Source organism: Excalfactoria chinensis, chromosome 29 (genome assembly GCF_039878825.1).
Source record: "Excalfactoria chinensis isolate bCotChi1 chromosome 29, bCotChi1.hap2, whole genome shotgun sequence".
In the NCBI taxonomy this organism is placed as follows: Eukaryota; Metazoa; Chordata; class Aves; order Galliformes; family Phasianidae; genus Excalfactoria; species Excalfactoria chinensis.
Window position 1 is genome coordinate 437,499 of NC_092853.1, and position 18,675 is coordinate 456,173.

The 18,675-nt window shown below is 45.4% G+C and overlaps 1 protein-coding gene across 1 annotated transcript; it reads left to right on the plus strand.

Annotated features, from left to right (window-relative positions):
• Positions 1-611: 611 nt before the first annotated feature.
• Positions 612-17,041, plus strand: LOC140263381 (scavenger receptor cysteine-rich domain-containing protein DMBT1-like). Its single transcript, XM_072358262.1, has 10 exons — positions 612-723; positions 2,628-2,951; positions 4,525-4,848; positions 5,972-6,295; positions 7,801-8,124; positions 8,680-9,003; positions 10,163-10,486; positions 13,567-13,890; positions 14,710-15,033; positions 16,249-17,041. Exons 1-10 carry the CDS (start codon positions 612-614, stop codon positions 17,037-17,039), a joined length of 3,495 nt encoding a protein of 1,164 aa, XP_072214363.1. The 3' UTR covers positions 17,040-17,041.
• The last annotated feature ends 1,634 nt before the right edge of the window (positions 17,042-18,675 follow it).

An 18,675-nucleotide genomic window follows, 5' to 3' on the forward strand; every position in this document is an offset into this window, starting at 1 on the left:
TCAGAGAGTGGTAAGACACAGAAGCAGGATGCCAAGAGAAACTGCAGATGCCCCATCCCTGAAGGCATTCAAGACCAGGTTGGATGAGTCACGCAACAGGCTGATGTAGTAGTGGATGGCAACCAGTCAGTGGGGTTAGAATTGAGTGGGCTTTAAGGTCCATTCCAACCCAAGCCATTCTACGATTCTAAGTCTTCCTGCAAGTAGAGTGGTGGTTTCAGAGAAGTGAAAGAAACAATTTGATTTTTACTAAAACACTGACAGGACAAAAGATTGAGTTCTTTCTGGTGTGTTCTTTGTGGTTTATTTTTCCTCAATACGTTGGCAAATAGAAGAGAACGGGAGGAGAGGAGCAGTATGAGGAGATGCAAGGAATCAGAGGTGGTTAGTGCTCTAACAGATGAAGAGGGAGAGGCCAGTTAAGGGGAGGAGTCAGGGCAAGGAATATTTGTCATTTACCTCCGTCTTCGTCCTTGCTGTATTTTCTCTTGCCCACCCAGCCAGTCACCAACTCTAAGCTCTTTATCTCTCCTCCAAGGACAATATTTCTGCTCTACGTTGCCCATCCAAGGCCTTCAGGGATCAGATCGTACAAGGTCTCTGCTACTGCTATGGGACCACCAGAAAATCTTTTCCTATCTAGGCATGCCCACATCAGAAATCTGTTTGCCTTTGCTGGAACCAGAATGGAAACAATGCTTTTCCTCCTTGTATGGCTTTGTGGTAAGTTTCCTCCTTTGTTCCTGTAGAAGGGAGTTCCAGATATGGTCTGATAAATGGTGCTCATGATGACCCCTCTCATATCCTCATTTGTGTCTTTTAGTCTGGAGAAGGCAAGGATCTGGGAGAATTTGTTGTCACTTTTCAATGCTTAGAGGAGACTTATAAGATGGGGAGAGATTTTTCACATGGACATGTAGTGGTAGGACAAAAGGTAGCAGTTCTAAATCAAAAGAGAGTAGATTTACGTTAGATATACTGAAGAAACTCTTCACTATAAGGGTCATGACGCACTGGAACAGGCTGCTTAGAGAAGATGAGGGTGCTCCATTCCTGGAGGTGTTCAAGGCCAGGTTGGATGAGGTTTTGAGCAATGTGTTCTTGTGGGAGGTGTCCTTGCCCAATGGCAGGGGGTTGGGATGAGATAGTCTTTAAGGTCCTTCCCAAGGGAAGACATTCTATGATTAATTAAATTACTGGTGCAGGAAAAGGGCATGAACTTTCTGAAGTAAAAAAAATAAAATAAAATAAAAAAATAAAAGACAGCATTAGACATCATCATCTGGTTTCCAAAGATCACCTGGAGATTTAGAGGCATTATGAATGCAAACATTCAGATACAAACCCTGAGAATAGATCAATGCAAGCACAAGGACAGAGCTTCCTTTGGTAGACTGCTGTAATCCAGAGTGTAATCCTGTTTTCTTTGCCTCTCTTCCACACTCATAGACTGGATTTGAGCCAGGACCTAAGAACAAATAAGCATGGCATGCCTCTCTGTCAGTGCCAGTGCTTAGTGCAGCTGCATTTATATCCTGTAAGCCTGCACAGTCAAATCCTTAAACAAAAAGTAGTAAAATAATTGGATAAGGATTATCTGGAGAAAGACAGCTTCACAGATTAGAATGAGGAAAGGACGGAGTCAGAATTGTAAATGATCAAGGAATATAATTTGGCAGCTTAAAGATCGAAAGGAAAATATATGTTCTTCCCAGTAGTGCAGAAGAGTGGACCTGGCAAGCTTTTATATACCAGTCCTTATCATAAGCCCTGTGGTGTAAGTATATAATGCTATGTGAAGCAGCACCAATGGCCACAATTTAAGCACCAGAACTATCTTTCTGAATAAGGGGGGGAACTTTGTCACCCTCTGCCAGGCTTGGGTCCCCATAGTAGTTTGGAGTTTTCTTACACTCATGAAGACTGTTTAGGGCAGTTCTGTCAAGGGTTTTTTTCAGAAATCTTAAATATTTTTCATTTCATGTTGGAATCCTAACGTGTACTCCAAGACGTGTGCTAAAAGCTTCCTTCCATAACTTGCACAATACAAGGACTGGTATAACTCAAGAGGAGCATTCACGGTCTTGTGCATGGAGCTCCCTGCTGCACAGAGATGGTAGATAGGGATGATGGCACAGTAGTTCACAATGTGACATCCATCTCTTTAGGGACCATATTCCAGAGATTTTCCTCTCATGGTAAATAATACAGTTTCTACTTCTATTAGCCTACAGTTTCTGTGGTGTGGAGCTGTCACATCACATCAGATGGTGTGTTGGGACTGTTCCATAGCTGGAAAACTGTCTCAGAAAGGCAAGTTACTAGGAACCCCATGATCAGGACTGTCCTGGGTGACAAGAAGAGTTTACAGCTTCTTGCAGATAAGCAATGATTCATCAGATATCCTAGCAACATCTGTGTGAGACATCTGAACCACAAATTAGCCAGCAAGCATTTCTTCCAATGTTTCTGCTGGAAGCACCAGTGGTTAACATGACAAGCAGTCCTTCCCCACACAAATCTAAAATGGCATTATTCCTACAAGAGCAAGATGTTACATTCTCCACCATCAACCAAAACCTGTTTTATGTTCATTTTCTGCCTCAACTTTTTTTTTTCTGATTCAGGTGTTGCCAACTCAGCTCCCATCAGACTCGTGGATGGCCCCAACCACTGCGCAGGGCGTCTTGAGGTGCTTTGGAACCAACGGTGGGGAACAGTATGTGATGATAGCTGGGATCTATCTGATGCCATGGTCGTATGTAGGCAGCTGGACTGTGGTAAACCACTGTCTGCTCCTGGCTCAGCTCATTTTGGTGAAGGAACTGGTCCTATCTGGTTGGATGACATGAAATGCAATGGTACAGAAGTTGACCTTTCAGCATGCAGGACCAGACCTTGGGGAGAGCATAACTGCAATCACGGAGAAGATGCCAGTGTTGTATGCTCAGGTAACTCGTGTTTCCACCACTCCCTGTAGAGTTCTATGTAGAAAGAGGCTCTTAAGCCTGCTGGCAACATTTTACTTTTCAGTGCCTCTCTTAGGATTCAGATTATATGTAGATGACTGTTTTAGAACCAACCCAAGCCATGCCAAAGACAGTGTTGGCAGTTAATTTGAGTGATAGTGGTGCTGCTGTTCTGTTCCTGCTGTGTTCTGCTCTACTTCTTATTCCATAACCATAGAGTAAATGAGGAAGGAAACTGAAATGAACCTCATCTGGATGCATAAGTTTTCCATGCATGTATTTTATAGCTAAAATATGCCATGAGGGTTGAGCATTTGTGACATCTTTCCATTTATACTTTGGGACAGTACTACCAGTGGACACATTTATTCTCCAAAATGGCACTGAGATGAGAAATTCATCTGTGGGCCATTTGTCCTCATGTCAAGTGCGACCTGGATGTAACAGCATGGTGCTGGTGAATGCTGAGCAATGGGGAATGGGGAAGATTTGATGGTTAACACTGTGATTAATTGGGAAATAAAGCACAATCAAATGGTACACAAGGTGGATGGGCTGCCCATTGCCTTCTTTCACGAGGCTGTCCCTAAGAGTCTGCTCCATTCAGTGAACAAGGAACCAAGTTTCCAAATACACATTTCTTCACTGATCTAAAATGGGATTCAGCTCCATATTAAGACTTAGACACACCTGTGGAATTGCCAGCGTTGCTGATGACTGGTGTGGGCAACCAAATCAAACCAAATGAGACACCATCGACTAACTAGAGAACACCAGTGTAGATGATCCACTCTTTCACAGCTGCTAGGATGGCATTAGGGCTGAAACACACCACTCAGCACCTCACTGTGCTCACATCCACTGTTTGGTCTTAATAATGCAATGATGAATGTCAATGGGTGCAATTTTTTTCCACATGGAAGAATTCAAATGCTCCCCTTTGCTTCACACGTGCTTCCATGACTGATGTCATTTTGTCAGGCTGACCCTCTGCACTCATAAAGCAACAAAATATTATGCAATATTGGTGGGAAGGTTCAACTTCTACTTCCATACTACCACCATCGGCCTCTGATCATAGAATCATAGAACTGGAAAAGACCCTCAAGATCATCAAGTCCAACCACAAAATGGTGTTGTGGGTCAACATAATAAAACAGGATGCATTACTTTTGGAGCAAACATTATAAAATATCAGCACTCATCTCTCAAGGAGAAACCAAGAAGTGTGTAAGACACATGGATGCCTTGATCTGTTGCCAGTTCCGTTGGTGTAATATCCCAGTGTTACTTTTGTCCCTGCTTTATAAAGAATTCCAAATCCAATCTATTAATCTCTCTGATTGGGAAGTCTGAAGACACAGAAACAAATTCAGAATGTGTTTGTCATTAGTCTTTTCAAGTTCTGGACAATAACAGTGGAGAATTATTCTTTCCTTCATTCCCTACAGGCTGTTTCGTAGTGTAGGCCCTGATCCAGTTTTGTTTGTCTGTTTGTTTTGATGGTGGTGGTTGACTGATTTTTTTTCTTGTTGTTCATTACCTTTTAATGCAGGAAACAATAAAACAGTTCCACTGCGATTAGTGAATGGTACACATCAATGCTCTGGGAGAGTGGAGGTGCTATATGGCCAGCAATGGGGAACGGTCTGTGACGACAACTGGGATCTAATTGATGCTGAAGTTGTGTGCCGTCAGTTGGGCTGTGGGACAGCCATATCTGCTGCTTCCTCAGCTTATTTTGGAAGAGGATCTGACCCCATTTGGCTTGATGATGTTATGTGTAAAGGAACTGAAGCTGCCCTGTCTGAATGCACTGCAAAACCTTGGGGAAAACATGACTGTGGGCATGGAGAAGATGCTGGTGTTGTATGCTCAGGTAACTCTCAATAACATGGCACAAGTGAGTTTTGTGGCATCTGGAGATATGCTGGAGATGGTGTAGGGAGCTCTGTTCCCTTTGGAGCACAGAGAACCCCAATGCTCAAGAGAACCAAAAGGTAAAAGGTGCTTTGTACTAAAACGATCTTGCATCTTCTTGGTAATAAAGATTTTCCACTGCATGAGCCACTGGTAGAGCAGTGTTGGTGAAGAAATTATTTATACAGTCCCACAATATAGCACATGGACAATGAGGCTTTGATAGAGAATTTTCTCTCATTGCCTTCAGCAGTCCCATCATCTCACTGTTCTATCAGTGGACTTAGTTCCTTCCTAAGTACCCCTTAAACTGTTGCATCAGGCAAGGAGCTACCATGGCGCATGTTGTCTCTCCAAGTGTGTTTAGCATCAAGTCCTTGAAGACAACCATAAACCCAAAGTCCAACTTTCATCATGACCAGAGCCACCCACTGCATCCCATTTCACAAGCTGTCTGGCCAAACAGAGGCAACATGTTCCACAATGTGTTTGCCACTAGAAATTTGCTGTTAGGTCAGTTATTAACAATTCTGTGATTGCTTGGACATCACTAGAGGGAGAGGAGTCTATTTCCAACAGCCTTTCTGACGACGAGGCACTAATAAGGCTGTCAACTTTGTAGCCACATACAGAGGTTTTCCAGCCTCTCATCCACCAGTCTTTGCATATCTCCAGAGTTCCCCTTACCAGAATGTGAACCTTACACTTGTTCTTCTTAAGCTTCATGCAGTTGGTGGTTGCTCTCTCATTTTACAGGACCTCCCTGTCAAGATTTCTGTGTGTCAACATCTCTTAGTTTAGTACCACCTGTGAACTTGGTATGTATTCAAGTCCTGCATCCAGATCATTAATAAAAGCATTAAAGAGAACTGACCCCACAGTGAAGCATTTGAGAACCCCAGTAGGGATGGAACTTCCAGATGATGGAAGAAGTGCTTGTGCTGCTCCCATGCACAGTATTTTTCCATGTCCCAACGTTATGGAATGAAAAGCACTATGTTCACTGACAAACTGAGAAAAGACAAGCCAGATTCTGCATGAGATACTTCCATGGCCTTTATTATCTTTTTTTCTTCCTGTAGGTTTTGCAAAACCAGCCCCGCTCCGATTAGTGGATGGGTCAACCCATTGCTCTGGGAGAATCGAGGTGTTCTATGGCCAGCGCTGGGGAACCGTGTGTGATGATGGCTGGGACTTGGCCAGCGCAGAAGTTGTGTGCAGGCAGCTGGGCTGTGGGAAGGCCTTGTCAGCTCCCCATGGGGCTCACTTTGGGCAAGGATCTGACCAAATCTGGCTTGATGATGTCAGCTGCACAGGGACTGAAGCTGCCCTCTCTACATGCAAAGCCAGTCCCTGGGGAAGCCATAACTGTGACCATGGAGAAGATGCTGGTGTGGTGTGTGCAGGTACCCTTAACACAATAAGCATTAAGGAGTAAGCTATCTTGGGTCACCCTGGAGCCTAGGTCTTTCAGCACTAATAGATGCTTGCAAAGAAAGAAGCACAGAGGGCTTCAAAATGATGTGCCTATATCCATAAGCAGTTACAACTTGCCTTTCCTTATGTAGGTCTTTTTAATGGGGTGCTTCCAGGGGGCAGTTTGCTACCACAGATAGTGGTACACAGAGGGAAGGCACCTCATTGTGAGGTGTGTTCACATATCAGTTACTCTACAACCCGAAAACTGGGTTATTTTTATTGTCTTGTATTCTTACTGTGTTGTATTCTTACTGCGTTGTTCTTATTGTGTTGTCCTTACTGTGTTGTGTTGAGAAGAACATGTGAAGTACAAGGAGCATGACTGCATAAGTCAGTCACGGCCCCAAGTGACGAAGTTCTCAAGTTCTTCTTTCTTCTGTACCATTCCTTCACACATTCAAAAACATAACATTTCTGTTATGGATGGCTCTAGGTCTTCCTGTCCACTGCTCTGCCAGTCCTGAGCAGTTCCCATCAGTGCCTTCTTGGTTTGAGAGATGGAATTTATCTTTCAAACATCAGACAAACAAAAAAAACCATAGACTCATAGGATCAAAGAGTGGCTTGGGTTGAAATGGACCCCAAAGAACATCTCGTTTCAACCACCCTATTGGGCAGGGTTGACAGCCACTGGACAAGGCTGCCCAGAGCCACATTCAGCCTTGCCTTAAATGCCTTCAGGGATGGGGTATCCACCACCTCTCTGGTGGCAAAATGAAGATATTAAATTCAAAACGTGGGTTGACTTCACATTTGTGAAGGAAATAAAAACTCAGTGAAATTACTCTGTCTTGTCTCACAGCTGTTCCAAGAGAGATGCTGCTGAGCATTTAAATGTATATAATAGGCCACTCTGATTCTGTCCTTGAATCTCACCACTGTTCAAGTTATATTCCTCAACACTCAATATTAATTGCAGACCTTCACCCAAGCGAGGAGCCCTGCTCCAAAATACTTGCTGCTCACCATCAGCAGAGCTTTACAACTTCAACACATGCTACTGTCAGCCCTCAGTAAACTTGTGTCATACAGAAATTGCTGATCCTAACTGCTAAGAGTCATTAACACCGCCTTAACGTAGGCATGCCAGTGCTATGTTATTTCACTGGTCCCTTCTATGCTCAGCTCACCAGCCCACACGACTCCCACTGGTCTGTTTCACCACAATAACAGTCTGCAGGCATACGTGTCATCTTATGAGAAAACAAAGGTTGAAACAGTTGGCTGATGCTTAGGTGAGACTAGCCAACAAGAGAGGGAACCATAGACTGCTATTCTATGGGACAAAACTGCTGCAAGGATCTGCTGGTCTGTTATGGAAAAAAATAAGCAGTGTCCATGCCACGCCACTGCTGTCCAGACGTGATCAGCATGGACCAAAATATGAAGGAAATCACAGAAAACTGATGTCTTCACTATATCTCAATTACAGGGTTTGCTGAGCTTCTTTCAGTCCGGCTTGTGAATGGATCAAATTCCTGCTCTGGAAGAGTCGAGGTGTTTCATGAGCAGCAATGGGGAACTGTCTGTGATGACAGCTGGGATTTAGCAGATGCTCAAGTGGTCTGCAGGCAGTTGGGCTGCGGGGAAGCAATCTCAGCCCCTGTCTCTGCTCAGTATGGACAAGGAACTGGAAAAATATGGTTGGATGATGTGAACTGTGCAGGATCTGAAGCTGCTCTCACTGAGTGTCGAGCCAAGCCTTGGGGTGACCACAACTGTAACCACGGAGAGGATGCTGGTGTGGTGTGCTCAGGTACCACTTATGAATGCCAATGTATGTGGGGTATGATGCAGCCAATGTGTTTGTGGGAGGGTGCTGGTAGATCTGGAATCTCCTCGGGGCAAGGAGGATGAGTGCTAATCATAAAGTTGGCTATCATGTCATATATATAAGTTATCTCAGAAGACTGAGATAAAAGGAAAGTGGTATGTTGATGGTAAGGCTGTATTTCACCTGGACACCGTGGCTCAAGTTAATACCAAAGGGATGTGAGTCATGGAGAAGGTCTGCGTTATCCCCTTGTGTCCAGGACAGTTATGGAGCCATGCTCCAGGGAGCAGCTTGAGCTCCCATGGAGACTAAAATGCTGTGGACTTGAATATTGAACCCTGATAGCTGGGTATGTCAAGGCTAGTGAGTTAGCACTCAGCACTCCCAAAACTCAGGTACCACACCTATTTCTGTGCCCTGTTGTTGAGGAAAAGACTTGCAGTTTGCTACCAGACTCCTGTGAGCATTTTCTGGCTCATCCACAGAACTCTGAGACACATAATGATACCAAACATCTTGCAATTGTATTTGGTGCAGGTGCTGCTGAACCATCTCCCATCCGTCTTGTGAACGGTCCTAGTCATTGTGCTGGGAGAGTCGAGGTGTTTCATGACCATCAGTGGGGAACCGTGTGTGATGATGGCTGGGATAAAGCAGAAGCCAATGTTGTGTGCAGGCAGCTGGGCTGTGGGGCAGCACTATCAGCCCCTGGCTTAGCTCGCTTTGGACAAGGGTCTGACCCCATCTGGCTGGATGATGTCAATTGTGTAGGGACAGAGGCTGCCCTCTCACAGTGCCAGTTCCAGGCCTGGGGATCCCATAACTGCAAGCACGGAGAAGATGCTGGTGTGGTGTGCTCAGGTAATTCCTGCCTATCCCTCTGTGTTACAGGGAGGATTTCTTTTTCTATGAGGATTATTTGTGTGCCAGCATAGCTGCAAACACTGTCCTGATGATGATGCAGGCCTGAATTTCTGAGTGTGTTTTGAGCTCTCTGTCATCTTATGGGATATTTCTTTGAAATTGTTCCTTTTCTGGAAAACATGTAACTGTTCCTGTACCCAGAAGTTGCCCTTGTCTTAGAAAGATAACGGATTTATCAAAGGAGTGGAGTGGAATGGAGTGGAGAAGGAATGGAATGGCATGGAGTGGAATGGAGTGGAGTGGAGTGGAGTTGAGTGGAGTGGAGTGGAGAAGGAATGGAATGGAATGGAATGGAATGGAGTGGAGTGGAGTGGAGTGGAGTGGAGTGGAGTGGAGTGGAGTGGAACGGAACGGAACGGAACGGAATGGAATGGAATGGAATGGAATGGAATGGAATGGAATGGAATGGAATGGAGTGGAGTGGAGTGGAGTAGAATGGAATGAAATGGAGTGGAGTGGAGTAGAATGGAATGGAATGGAGTGGAATGGAGTGGAGTGGAATGGAATGGAATGGAATGGAATGGAATGGAATGGAATGGAATGGAATGGAATGGAATGGAGTGGAGTGGAGTAGAATGGAATGGAATGGAGTGGAATGGAGTGGAGTGGAGTGGAATGGAGTGGAGTGGAATGGAATGGAATGGAATATTTGAGTAGGAAGGAGGTCACATCTTGGTCTCCTCCAAACTGTATTCTCCGGCCACTTCTTGCATGCCTTCCAAACTTCTAAAGAGCATTATTGCCCTACCTTGCATGCATTCAGTATCGAAACATTCTTTTTATATTCTAGAGCCCAGAACTGTATACCGTATTTAAAGTGAGGCTGCACAAACACTAAGGACTAAGACTTCCAGACCTCTGATAAATCATACTAACTTATGCTGCATTTCATCCTACTTACATTCAGCAGAATATGGTGGTACACAGTCTCTTGTGTTCGTAGTTTCGAACTGGTAAAGACATCCCCACATCAGGCAACAGGATAAATGCAACCTGGATGTCACTAGACCCTCACTCACAATGCACTTGACCTTACTTTTAATCAGGCCAGCGGCAACTCCATAACACACATCCCTGCCCTCTCTGTTTTCTTCAGACATACCAAGAGAAGCTCCACTGCGGTTAACAGGTGGGCCGAATCGCTGCAGTGGGAGAGTTGAAGTTTTTTATGGCCATCAGTGGGGAACCGTGTGTGATGACAACTGGGACATAAGTGATGCTGAAGTTGTTTGCCGGCAGCTGGGCTGTGGGAGGGCTCTATCCACTGCAACTTCAGCTTCTTTTGGAGAAGGGTCTGGCCCTATCTGGCTGGATGATGTGAATTGCACAGGAGCTGAAACTGCCCTTTCCAAATGTGAGAGCAGTCTGTGGGGAGCCCATAACTGTAACCATGGAGAAGATGCTGGTGTTGTGTGCTTGGGTAAGTCTCGTTTATGCTACTTTCTAACTGAGGCTTAAGGTATATGGAGGAATGCTTGAAATGCCACAGGGTGCCCTCTGACCATCTTATAACTCTAAAACCAGACGACTGAACAGAGAAAGTGCTTCTGGCCAGGATGTGTGCAAATCTAGTGGTGTCCCCCTCTCGTCCCCACTCTCAAACTCGCCACATTATTATGGTGCTGCGATGAAGAATTCAGTTCTGGGACTCTTTCCCATGAATTTAAACTTGAGACTCTTTCCTGTGTGAGCTGCAGATAAATCTGATAGCATTGCAGGACTGCTGTGATTCACCCTGTTATTGAGAACAGCACACAGTCACTTGGATTTCTCACTTGTTTAGCTCTCAAAACATCGTGACACTCTCTGCATTTGTTGTTTTTCCTCTTCAGGACAGAAACATTAAAAAGGTCTTGCAGAAACCTCGTTATTCTACTTGCCCTTCCTCTCTGCTCGGTAAAACCATCTTCAGGAGATCTGTTTTCCCAGACTTTTTCCAATGTCTTTTCTGAAACCCATTCAGATGAGACTGTTTCCTCCAAACTGCTGCACTGTGCTTAGTTGCCACTAGAAGGAAACCCTGACCTGACTATTGTTTTCCAGAATTGACTGTACAGCCTCTTGTTCCTTTTGCATGCACTCTGCTTACTCTTTGCATCCATGTTTTGATAAGACTGTTATATCCCTTCTCAGCCTCTTCATGTCTCCTTCTTGAGAAATGTTTTCAAGCCTCTTCTTCCCAGTTTTCTCCATGGCTGCTGGGCATATTTCTTCTAATCTTTAATCAAGCTGAGGCTTTGGCAGTGCTGATTATCTCTGAAGTGATAATGGTTTGGATATCTTGTAGACAGCACTCCCTTTTATACTAAGCCATGTCTTTCTTGGAACAATGTGACATTTAAGAGTGTCACTCTCAGTCCTTTATGTAGCTTTGTGAGGAACTGTCATTTAATTAACTCTTCTACACCCTTTGTTCAATCATTTTATCCCCCCAAAATGGTTCGCTTTTGAATTGCTCTCACTGGAGATAACCTGTTTCTCTACAATTACTTGTCCACACCTGAAGAATACCCTGTGGATTTGCTATATAAGCACAGATGCCTCTCTTTGAATTAATCATTGTCCTTTTGCAGCCAGCGAAGACTCAGCACAGCCCATAGCAGGATTTTCCCCATCCTGATGACGTGCCCAAAGCAGATTAAAACAAGTTCAACCTAATAGTGCTTATTTCCTTTCTATGACTACAAAGGGAAATGAGGATCTTTGATGGAGTTGTAAAGGGGGGATTCCTTCCCAGAATAACTAGTTTTGTGTCATCTGAGTTCACAGAATCATGGTATAGCTTGGGTTGGCTGGAACCTCAAGGATCAACAAGTTTCTACCACCCTGTCACAGGCAGGTTTGACAACCATGAGATCAAATACTTGATCAGATTGCCCAGGGCCCCATTTAACCTGGTCTTTAACACATTATGGAATGGGGCACAGGCAGACTCTCTGGGCAGCCTGGTCCAACACCTCACCACTCTCTCAGCTAAAATCTTCCCCCTGTTCTTTCATCTAAATCTCCCTCCTCTAGTTTAAAGCCATTTCTTTTCTTCCTATCACTACCCATGTAAGAAGTTGACTTCCTTCATGTTTATCAATTCCCTTGAAATACTGGAATGCTACAATGATATCTCCATGCAGTCTTCTCTTTTCCAGGCAGAATAAGACTAGTTCCTTCAGCTTGTCTTCATTAGAGAGGTGCTCCAGTCCTCTGATCATCTTTGTGGCCCTCCTCTGGTCCCTCTCCAAAAGCTTCACGTCTTTCCTGTCTTGGAGGCCCAAGACCTGGATTAAGTACTCTTGCTGAGGACCCAGGAGGGCAGAATAGTGGGGGACAGCTAAATCCCTCACCCTCCTTTCCACCCCTCTTCTGATGGAGCCCAGGATATCATTGGTCTTTTAGGCTGCAAGCGCATCCTGCTGGCTTATGTTAACTTATTCACCTACCAGGACCCTGAAATCCTTCTCAGCAAGGCTGCTCTCAAGGAGTTCTCACAGTTTACATACATAAGTGGGATTACTGAGGTGCAAAACCTTGCGCTTTGCTATGCTGAACCTCATTAGCTTCACAAGGGCCCACCTTTTGAGTTGATCAAGATCCCTCTGAATGGCATTCCTTCCTTCTAACATATCAACCACACTGATCAGCTTGCTGTCATCAGCAAACTTGCTGAAGGTGCACTCAATCTCATAATCTGTGTCACTGATCAAGATATTAAAGAGTACTGCTCTCAAGACGGAGCCTTGGAGATTTAAACACTTGTTACCAGGCTTCATTCAAACATAAAGCCATTGATCACAGCCCTCTGACTGTGACAATCCAACCAATTCCTTATTCAACAAGTAGTCCACCCATCAAATCTGCATCTCTGCAATTTAGTGAGAAGGATGTGGTGGGGAACCATGTCAGAAGCCTTGCAGAGATCCAGGTAGATGACATCAGTTGCCTTCCCTTTGTCCAGCAATAACAGACATCCTGTGATGTCCCATCCAGTCTCTAATTGCAGATACCAAAGGCTGCCCATCTCCCAGGATCCTATGTCAAGTTTGCCAGACTCATTGGCATGTCTGCGATACACCAAGCATCTCAAATAGCAATAGGTACCAATGCACAGGAAACTAAATGAGCCACTGAAAGCTGAAGTCTGTCTGAAGTGAATCATACCCCAGTTTTCTCACCATGTTCCTGGATAGTGTCATTTTCCCTTGGGCACTGGAACTGCCTGCATTTGCTGTCTGGGCATTGCTATCTGCCTTGTAAAAGACAGACAAAAAGCCTTAAAGCTCCTCATGTTTAGGAGTGAGAACTAACGTGTATTTTCCTTAGTTTAGGGCAGTGATACTTCTTGACCCTTGGGGCAAGAGTGGGGAAAAGGAATAGCACTGAACCTTCTACTCGATGCTTGTCCCTGGATATTATACTAAACCAACTAGTGTACACAATCTTTTCTAATAAGCCTATGAAGAGTGTCTTTACCAAAAAGACTTACCTGGTCTTTCCTTCATGTCTCAGGTGTTCCAGAACCAGCCCCAGTCCGGCTGGTGAATGGATCGAATTTCTGCTCTGGAAGAGTCGAGGTGTTTCATGAGCAGCAATGGGGGACCATCTGCGACGACAGCTGGGATTTAGCAGATGCTCAAGTGGTCTGCAGGCAGCTGGGCTGTGGAGCAGCCACCTCAGCCACTGACTCTGCTCAGTTTGGGCAAGGAACTGGAAAAATATGGTTGGATGACATGAACTGTGCAGGATCTGAAACCGCCCTCACTGAGTGCCGAGTCAGGCCTTGGGGAGAACACAACTGCAACCATGGGGAGGATGCTGGTGTGGTGTGCTCAGGTATTGTTAATTCACAGAATCACAGACATGCAGAGGCTGGAAGGGACCTCTGGAAATCCCCTTGCTAGAGGAATTTTCCCATAGTAGATTGCACAGGAAATCATCCAGGAAGGTTTTAATATCTCCAGAGACTTCACAACCTTCTTAGGCAGCTTGTTCCAGGGCTCTGTCATGTTCATAGTAAGTTCTATCTCATGTTTAGATGGGAATGCCCAGGTTCCATTGTCCCTTGTCTTACTGCTGAGCACAAACACAAAGAGTCTTGTCCCAACCATTGAGACCTGCTCATTAGATATTTACAAGTGTTGATAGGACCCCCCCTCAGCCACCTCTTCTCCAGGCTGAACAAGCCCAGCTCCCTCAGCCTATCTCCATAGGAGAGGTGCTCCAGTCCTATGAGCATCTTCATGTCCTCCTGGAAATGGTCCCTTCCTCTGCTGAGTATTGCAGACCTGGATGCAGCATTGCAGAAAAGAGAGCAGGAGCAGCAGGGCACAATCCCCTCCCCATCTCCACTGCTACCCCTCTGTAGAAGCAGCCCATGGAACTGTCAGCTTCCAGGTTGTGAGTGCACACTGCTGGCTCTTGTTAAGTTTTTCGCCCACCAGAACCCCCAAGTCCTTCTCTGCAGCCCTGCTCTCAACAAGTTTTTCTCCAAGTCTGTATGCATATCTGGGATGGCCCCAACCCAAGTACAGCACCATGTGTCTGGCTTTGATGTGCATCATTTGGTTCCTGTAGCTTGTCCATGTCCCTTGGATTTCTTGTGTGCTTTGGATTTGGATTTGTGTTTCTGTGATTGCTGTCTCTTTTGGTCAGGTATTACAGAACCAGCTCCCATCCGACTGGTGAATGGCCCAAATCTCTGTGCTGGGAGAGTCGAAGTGTTTCATGACCATCAGTGGGGAACCGTGTGTGATGATGGCTGGGATAAAGCAGAAGCCAATGTTGTGTGCAGGCAGCTGGGCTGTGGGGCAGCACTATCAGCCCCTGGCTTAGCTCGCTTTGGACAAGGGTCTGACCCCATCTGGCTGGATGATGTCAATTGTGTAGGGACAGAGGCTGCCCTCTCTCAGTGTCAGTTCCAGGCCTGGGGATCCCATAACTGCAAACACGGAGAAGATGCTGGTGTGGTGTGCTCAGGTAACTCCTGCCTATTTCTGTCTGAAAAGCATTGGGAAACATGGAAAAATGATTTTCAGTCTCAGTAGGTCTTCTCTGAGCTCGGGCTGCTCCTAATATCTGCCGTCAGTCGATGTTGTCTATAAACATTGTAAAATGTACATGGCCCTGACCATGGTTTACAGTCACCACCAGAATCCGGTCCAGAATTATTGGGTTACCAACAGCAAAATTCCACCTGATAGCTGTATCCAGCTGTGCCTCCTGTACTTCAGCTTCTGCAGGCTCCTGGATTTTTACTAGGGTTGAAACTGGTCCCAGAAACATCTCTTCCCTGCTGAGGTTCAGGGAACCAAGTACCCAAACCTGGATTATATAGCACAAGATACAGTGCTATATACAACATACAATACTACATGGGATGCCCAACAGAATGCAGACACCTACACTGGATTTCCACTCTTGTGACACAGGAGCAGAAGAATGGCAAAGATTCCCCAAGGCGACTCAGATGGGAAATGACAACTAACTGGAGATTCCCTAATATCTCCACTTGTCTGGGTTTCATCTGTAATGTTCATAGACAACATTAGATTTTAATTTCAGAGCTTGGCAGGGCAGATTGCTATTTGCATGGAGCAAGAATAGTGTACTGTGTCAGAAAGTGGTATGATAAACTATTGGAATCATGTCTGCTAGGAAGGGATGAATTCCTCCATTGGGCTCCCTTAGATACAGCAAATCCAGGCTTTCGTCTAGGATCAGATGACCACACCTGAAACTACTGAACAAAACTCCTGATCATAATTTGGCTACTAGGCTTGTACTCAAAGATGGGGGACATCACTGGAATGTGCAAACTAAATGTGTAATTAATCATCATGACTAGCGTAGTCAGCAGAAAGGAAAATTAACCCCATCTTCATAGTAAACCAACACCTCGTCTGCGTGTGTGAGATTGGTTCATTGCACACCAGGTAGCAAACGTGTTGTGGACAACAACTGGGAGAGTGAAACAGCAATGTGAAGTCCTAAGCAAGGTATTTCTGCAATGCAGAGCAAGATGGAGAGGCTGAGGTTGACTATGGGAGAAGCCCTGCTCACCCAGAACATCCTCTTCACCCACTGGACACCTTGGTTGGTACAGGGACACTGTATCTACTCCCAGCAGGGCTTATGGTTTAGGTGCAGGGTATTTATGTGTGTATTTCTCCTTTGATCTTGCTTTATGTGCAGGCACTGCAGAAGCAGCTCCTCTCCGGCTGGTGAACGGCCCTAATCGTTGTGCTGGGAGAGTGGAGGTGCTTCACAGCCAGCAGTGGGGAACAGTGTGCGATGATGGCTGGGACCTGAGTGATGCTGCAGTTGTGTGCCAGCAGCTGGGCTGTGGGACAGCCATGTCAGCCCCAGGATCTGCTTATTTTGGGCAAGGCTACGGCCGTATCTGGCTGGATGATGTGAAATGCTCCAGCAGGGAATCAGCGCTCTCCGAGTGTGCAGCAAGGCCTTGGGGAGTTCATAACTGCAACCATGAAGAAGATGCAGGCGTCGTATGCTCTGGTAACCTTCATGCATGCCCCATTCTGCAAAGCATTAGTAGCTACTATGCCTCTAATCTGGGTTTTGGGGCTGGTGGCTCTTCATCCTCTCACAGTCATAGAATCATAGGATCATTTGAGCTGGAATGGATCCTTAATGTTCATCTAGTCCAATGCCCCTGCAATGAACAGGGATGTCTACAGCTAGATGAGGTTGCTCAGATTTTGGTCCAACCTTCAAATGTCTCCAAGGATGGGGCATCCAACACCTCTCTGGGCTATCTGTGCCACTGCTTCTCTGCTTCCATCATAAAAAGCTATTTTCAAATATCCAGTCTAAATCTCCTCTGTTGTGGTTTGTTCAGTCCAGCCTCTTTCTCAGAGATGTGCCATGGGATGATGTTGCCCAAAGAATCTATGAATGATCCATCCCTAGAGACCACAGAATCACAGAATCACAATATTGAAGGGGTTGGAAGGGACCTCTAGTGATCACCAAGCCCAGCCTCCCTGAAAACCAGGATCCCTACAGCAGGCTGCACATGTAGGTGTCCACATGGGAGATGTTGAAGGCCAGGTTGGATGGGGCACAGGACAATCTGATCTGACGGATAGCAACCCTGCCCATGGAAGAGGGCTGGAACTGGATGGGTCCCCTCCAGCACAAGCTGTTCTATGATTCTATGAGTCTATGCTTCCATGTTTCTATGATTCTATGGTTCTATGATTATGTAGTTCCACAATCCTATTTTTTCTGTGATTAATTTGATGACCTTCATAGTCCCTTCCAACTCCTGCTGTCCTATGATTCTATGGTCTTTCAGGTGCCTTCCAAGCCAAGCCATTCTGGGATTCTAAGATTCAATGATTCAGTTATTCTTTAACATGATTATATGCATACTACCAACTTTAAGTGACCTTGAAGGGTAAAAGCAAGCTAGTTTTACAGGTCTGGATTGCATGCATTTCTTTCCAGGTGGAATCTAAACATTGCAGATGCATGGAGAAGAGAGATGACAGTGTTGGCAAATGTGTATGACATTTATTCTACCCAAACAAAAGACATCTTTGAAGGCCAGAATGCGCCCAGTACAGAAGCCAATCAAGACACTCAGATCTATCTCACTGAACTGTAAGCACCAAGTTGATGTACCCAAATCAGAAGCATGATGGTCCCCCTCAGCTAATGAGGAGTAACAGGCTTTGGCACAGGAGATGTCCTATGAGCATTCTAATGTCCTTGTTTCCCTTCAGATCCTTCCTCAACTTCAACTTTAGGCACTTTCTAATACTTTTACATCCTTATATCACAGAGCACAAACACTGCTGGAGGTGAGGCTGCACCTCCAAGATTGCAGCATCCACAGCATCTCTGGACAGCTTCATCATCCTCTAAGTAAAGAATTTTCTCCTAATATCTGACCAAAATCTTCCTTATTTTACTTAAAATCCATTCCCCTTTGCCCTAGACAAAAAGACTTTTAGGTCCCTTCCAGTCTTAAACCTTCTGTAACTCTGTAATCTCAAACACTGCAGCAAAAATTGTAGTGGGAGCTTATGGAGTTTCCTTTTAATTGTGTAAGCAATCCTTGAGGAACCAGAAAATTTATCCAGCCCTGTTTTCTTTCTATTTTTCTGCAAGTTGTTCACAGCACGGTTGCATTACTTTCCCATTGGCGCCAGCCCAGGACATGGATTCTCCTACCTCCATTCTGCTTCCTTATACTCACTGCAGCTTTTGCGGACCCCTCTCCACCATACTCCATGCACACTTTGGTTTTCTGCTCTTGAATTCATGCCCATGCTTCAGGGACTTCCTCAAGATAAGGCCTGATGGCTTCCATACAGAGGTAGGATTGCAGACAGTCACACCTGCCTTGTTGGTGATCTCAGTTCCCATGCTCTGGGATTGGAGTGTGCTAAGGAGGATGTTCTCAAGGGCTCTGAACTTCTCCATGGGGAAAGGATGCTGGAAGAGAGGAAGGAAAGCTCGGAGACTGGGGAAAACCTGAGGGTGAAATGTAATAGGGCCTGGGGGTCTTGTTCATCTGGGACTGGAACATTTAGGCAGAGAGCAGCTTGGAGATAATCCCCACTGAAGCAAGCTCTCACATCAGTCTTCCAA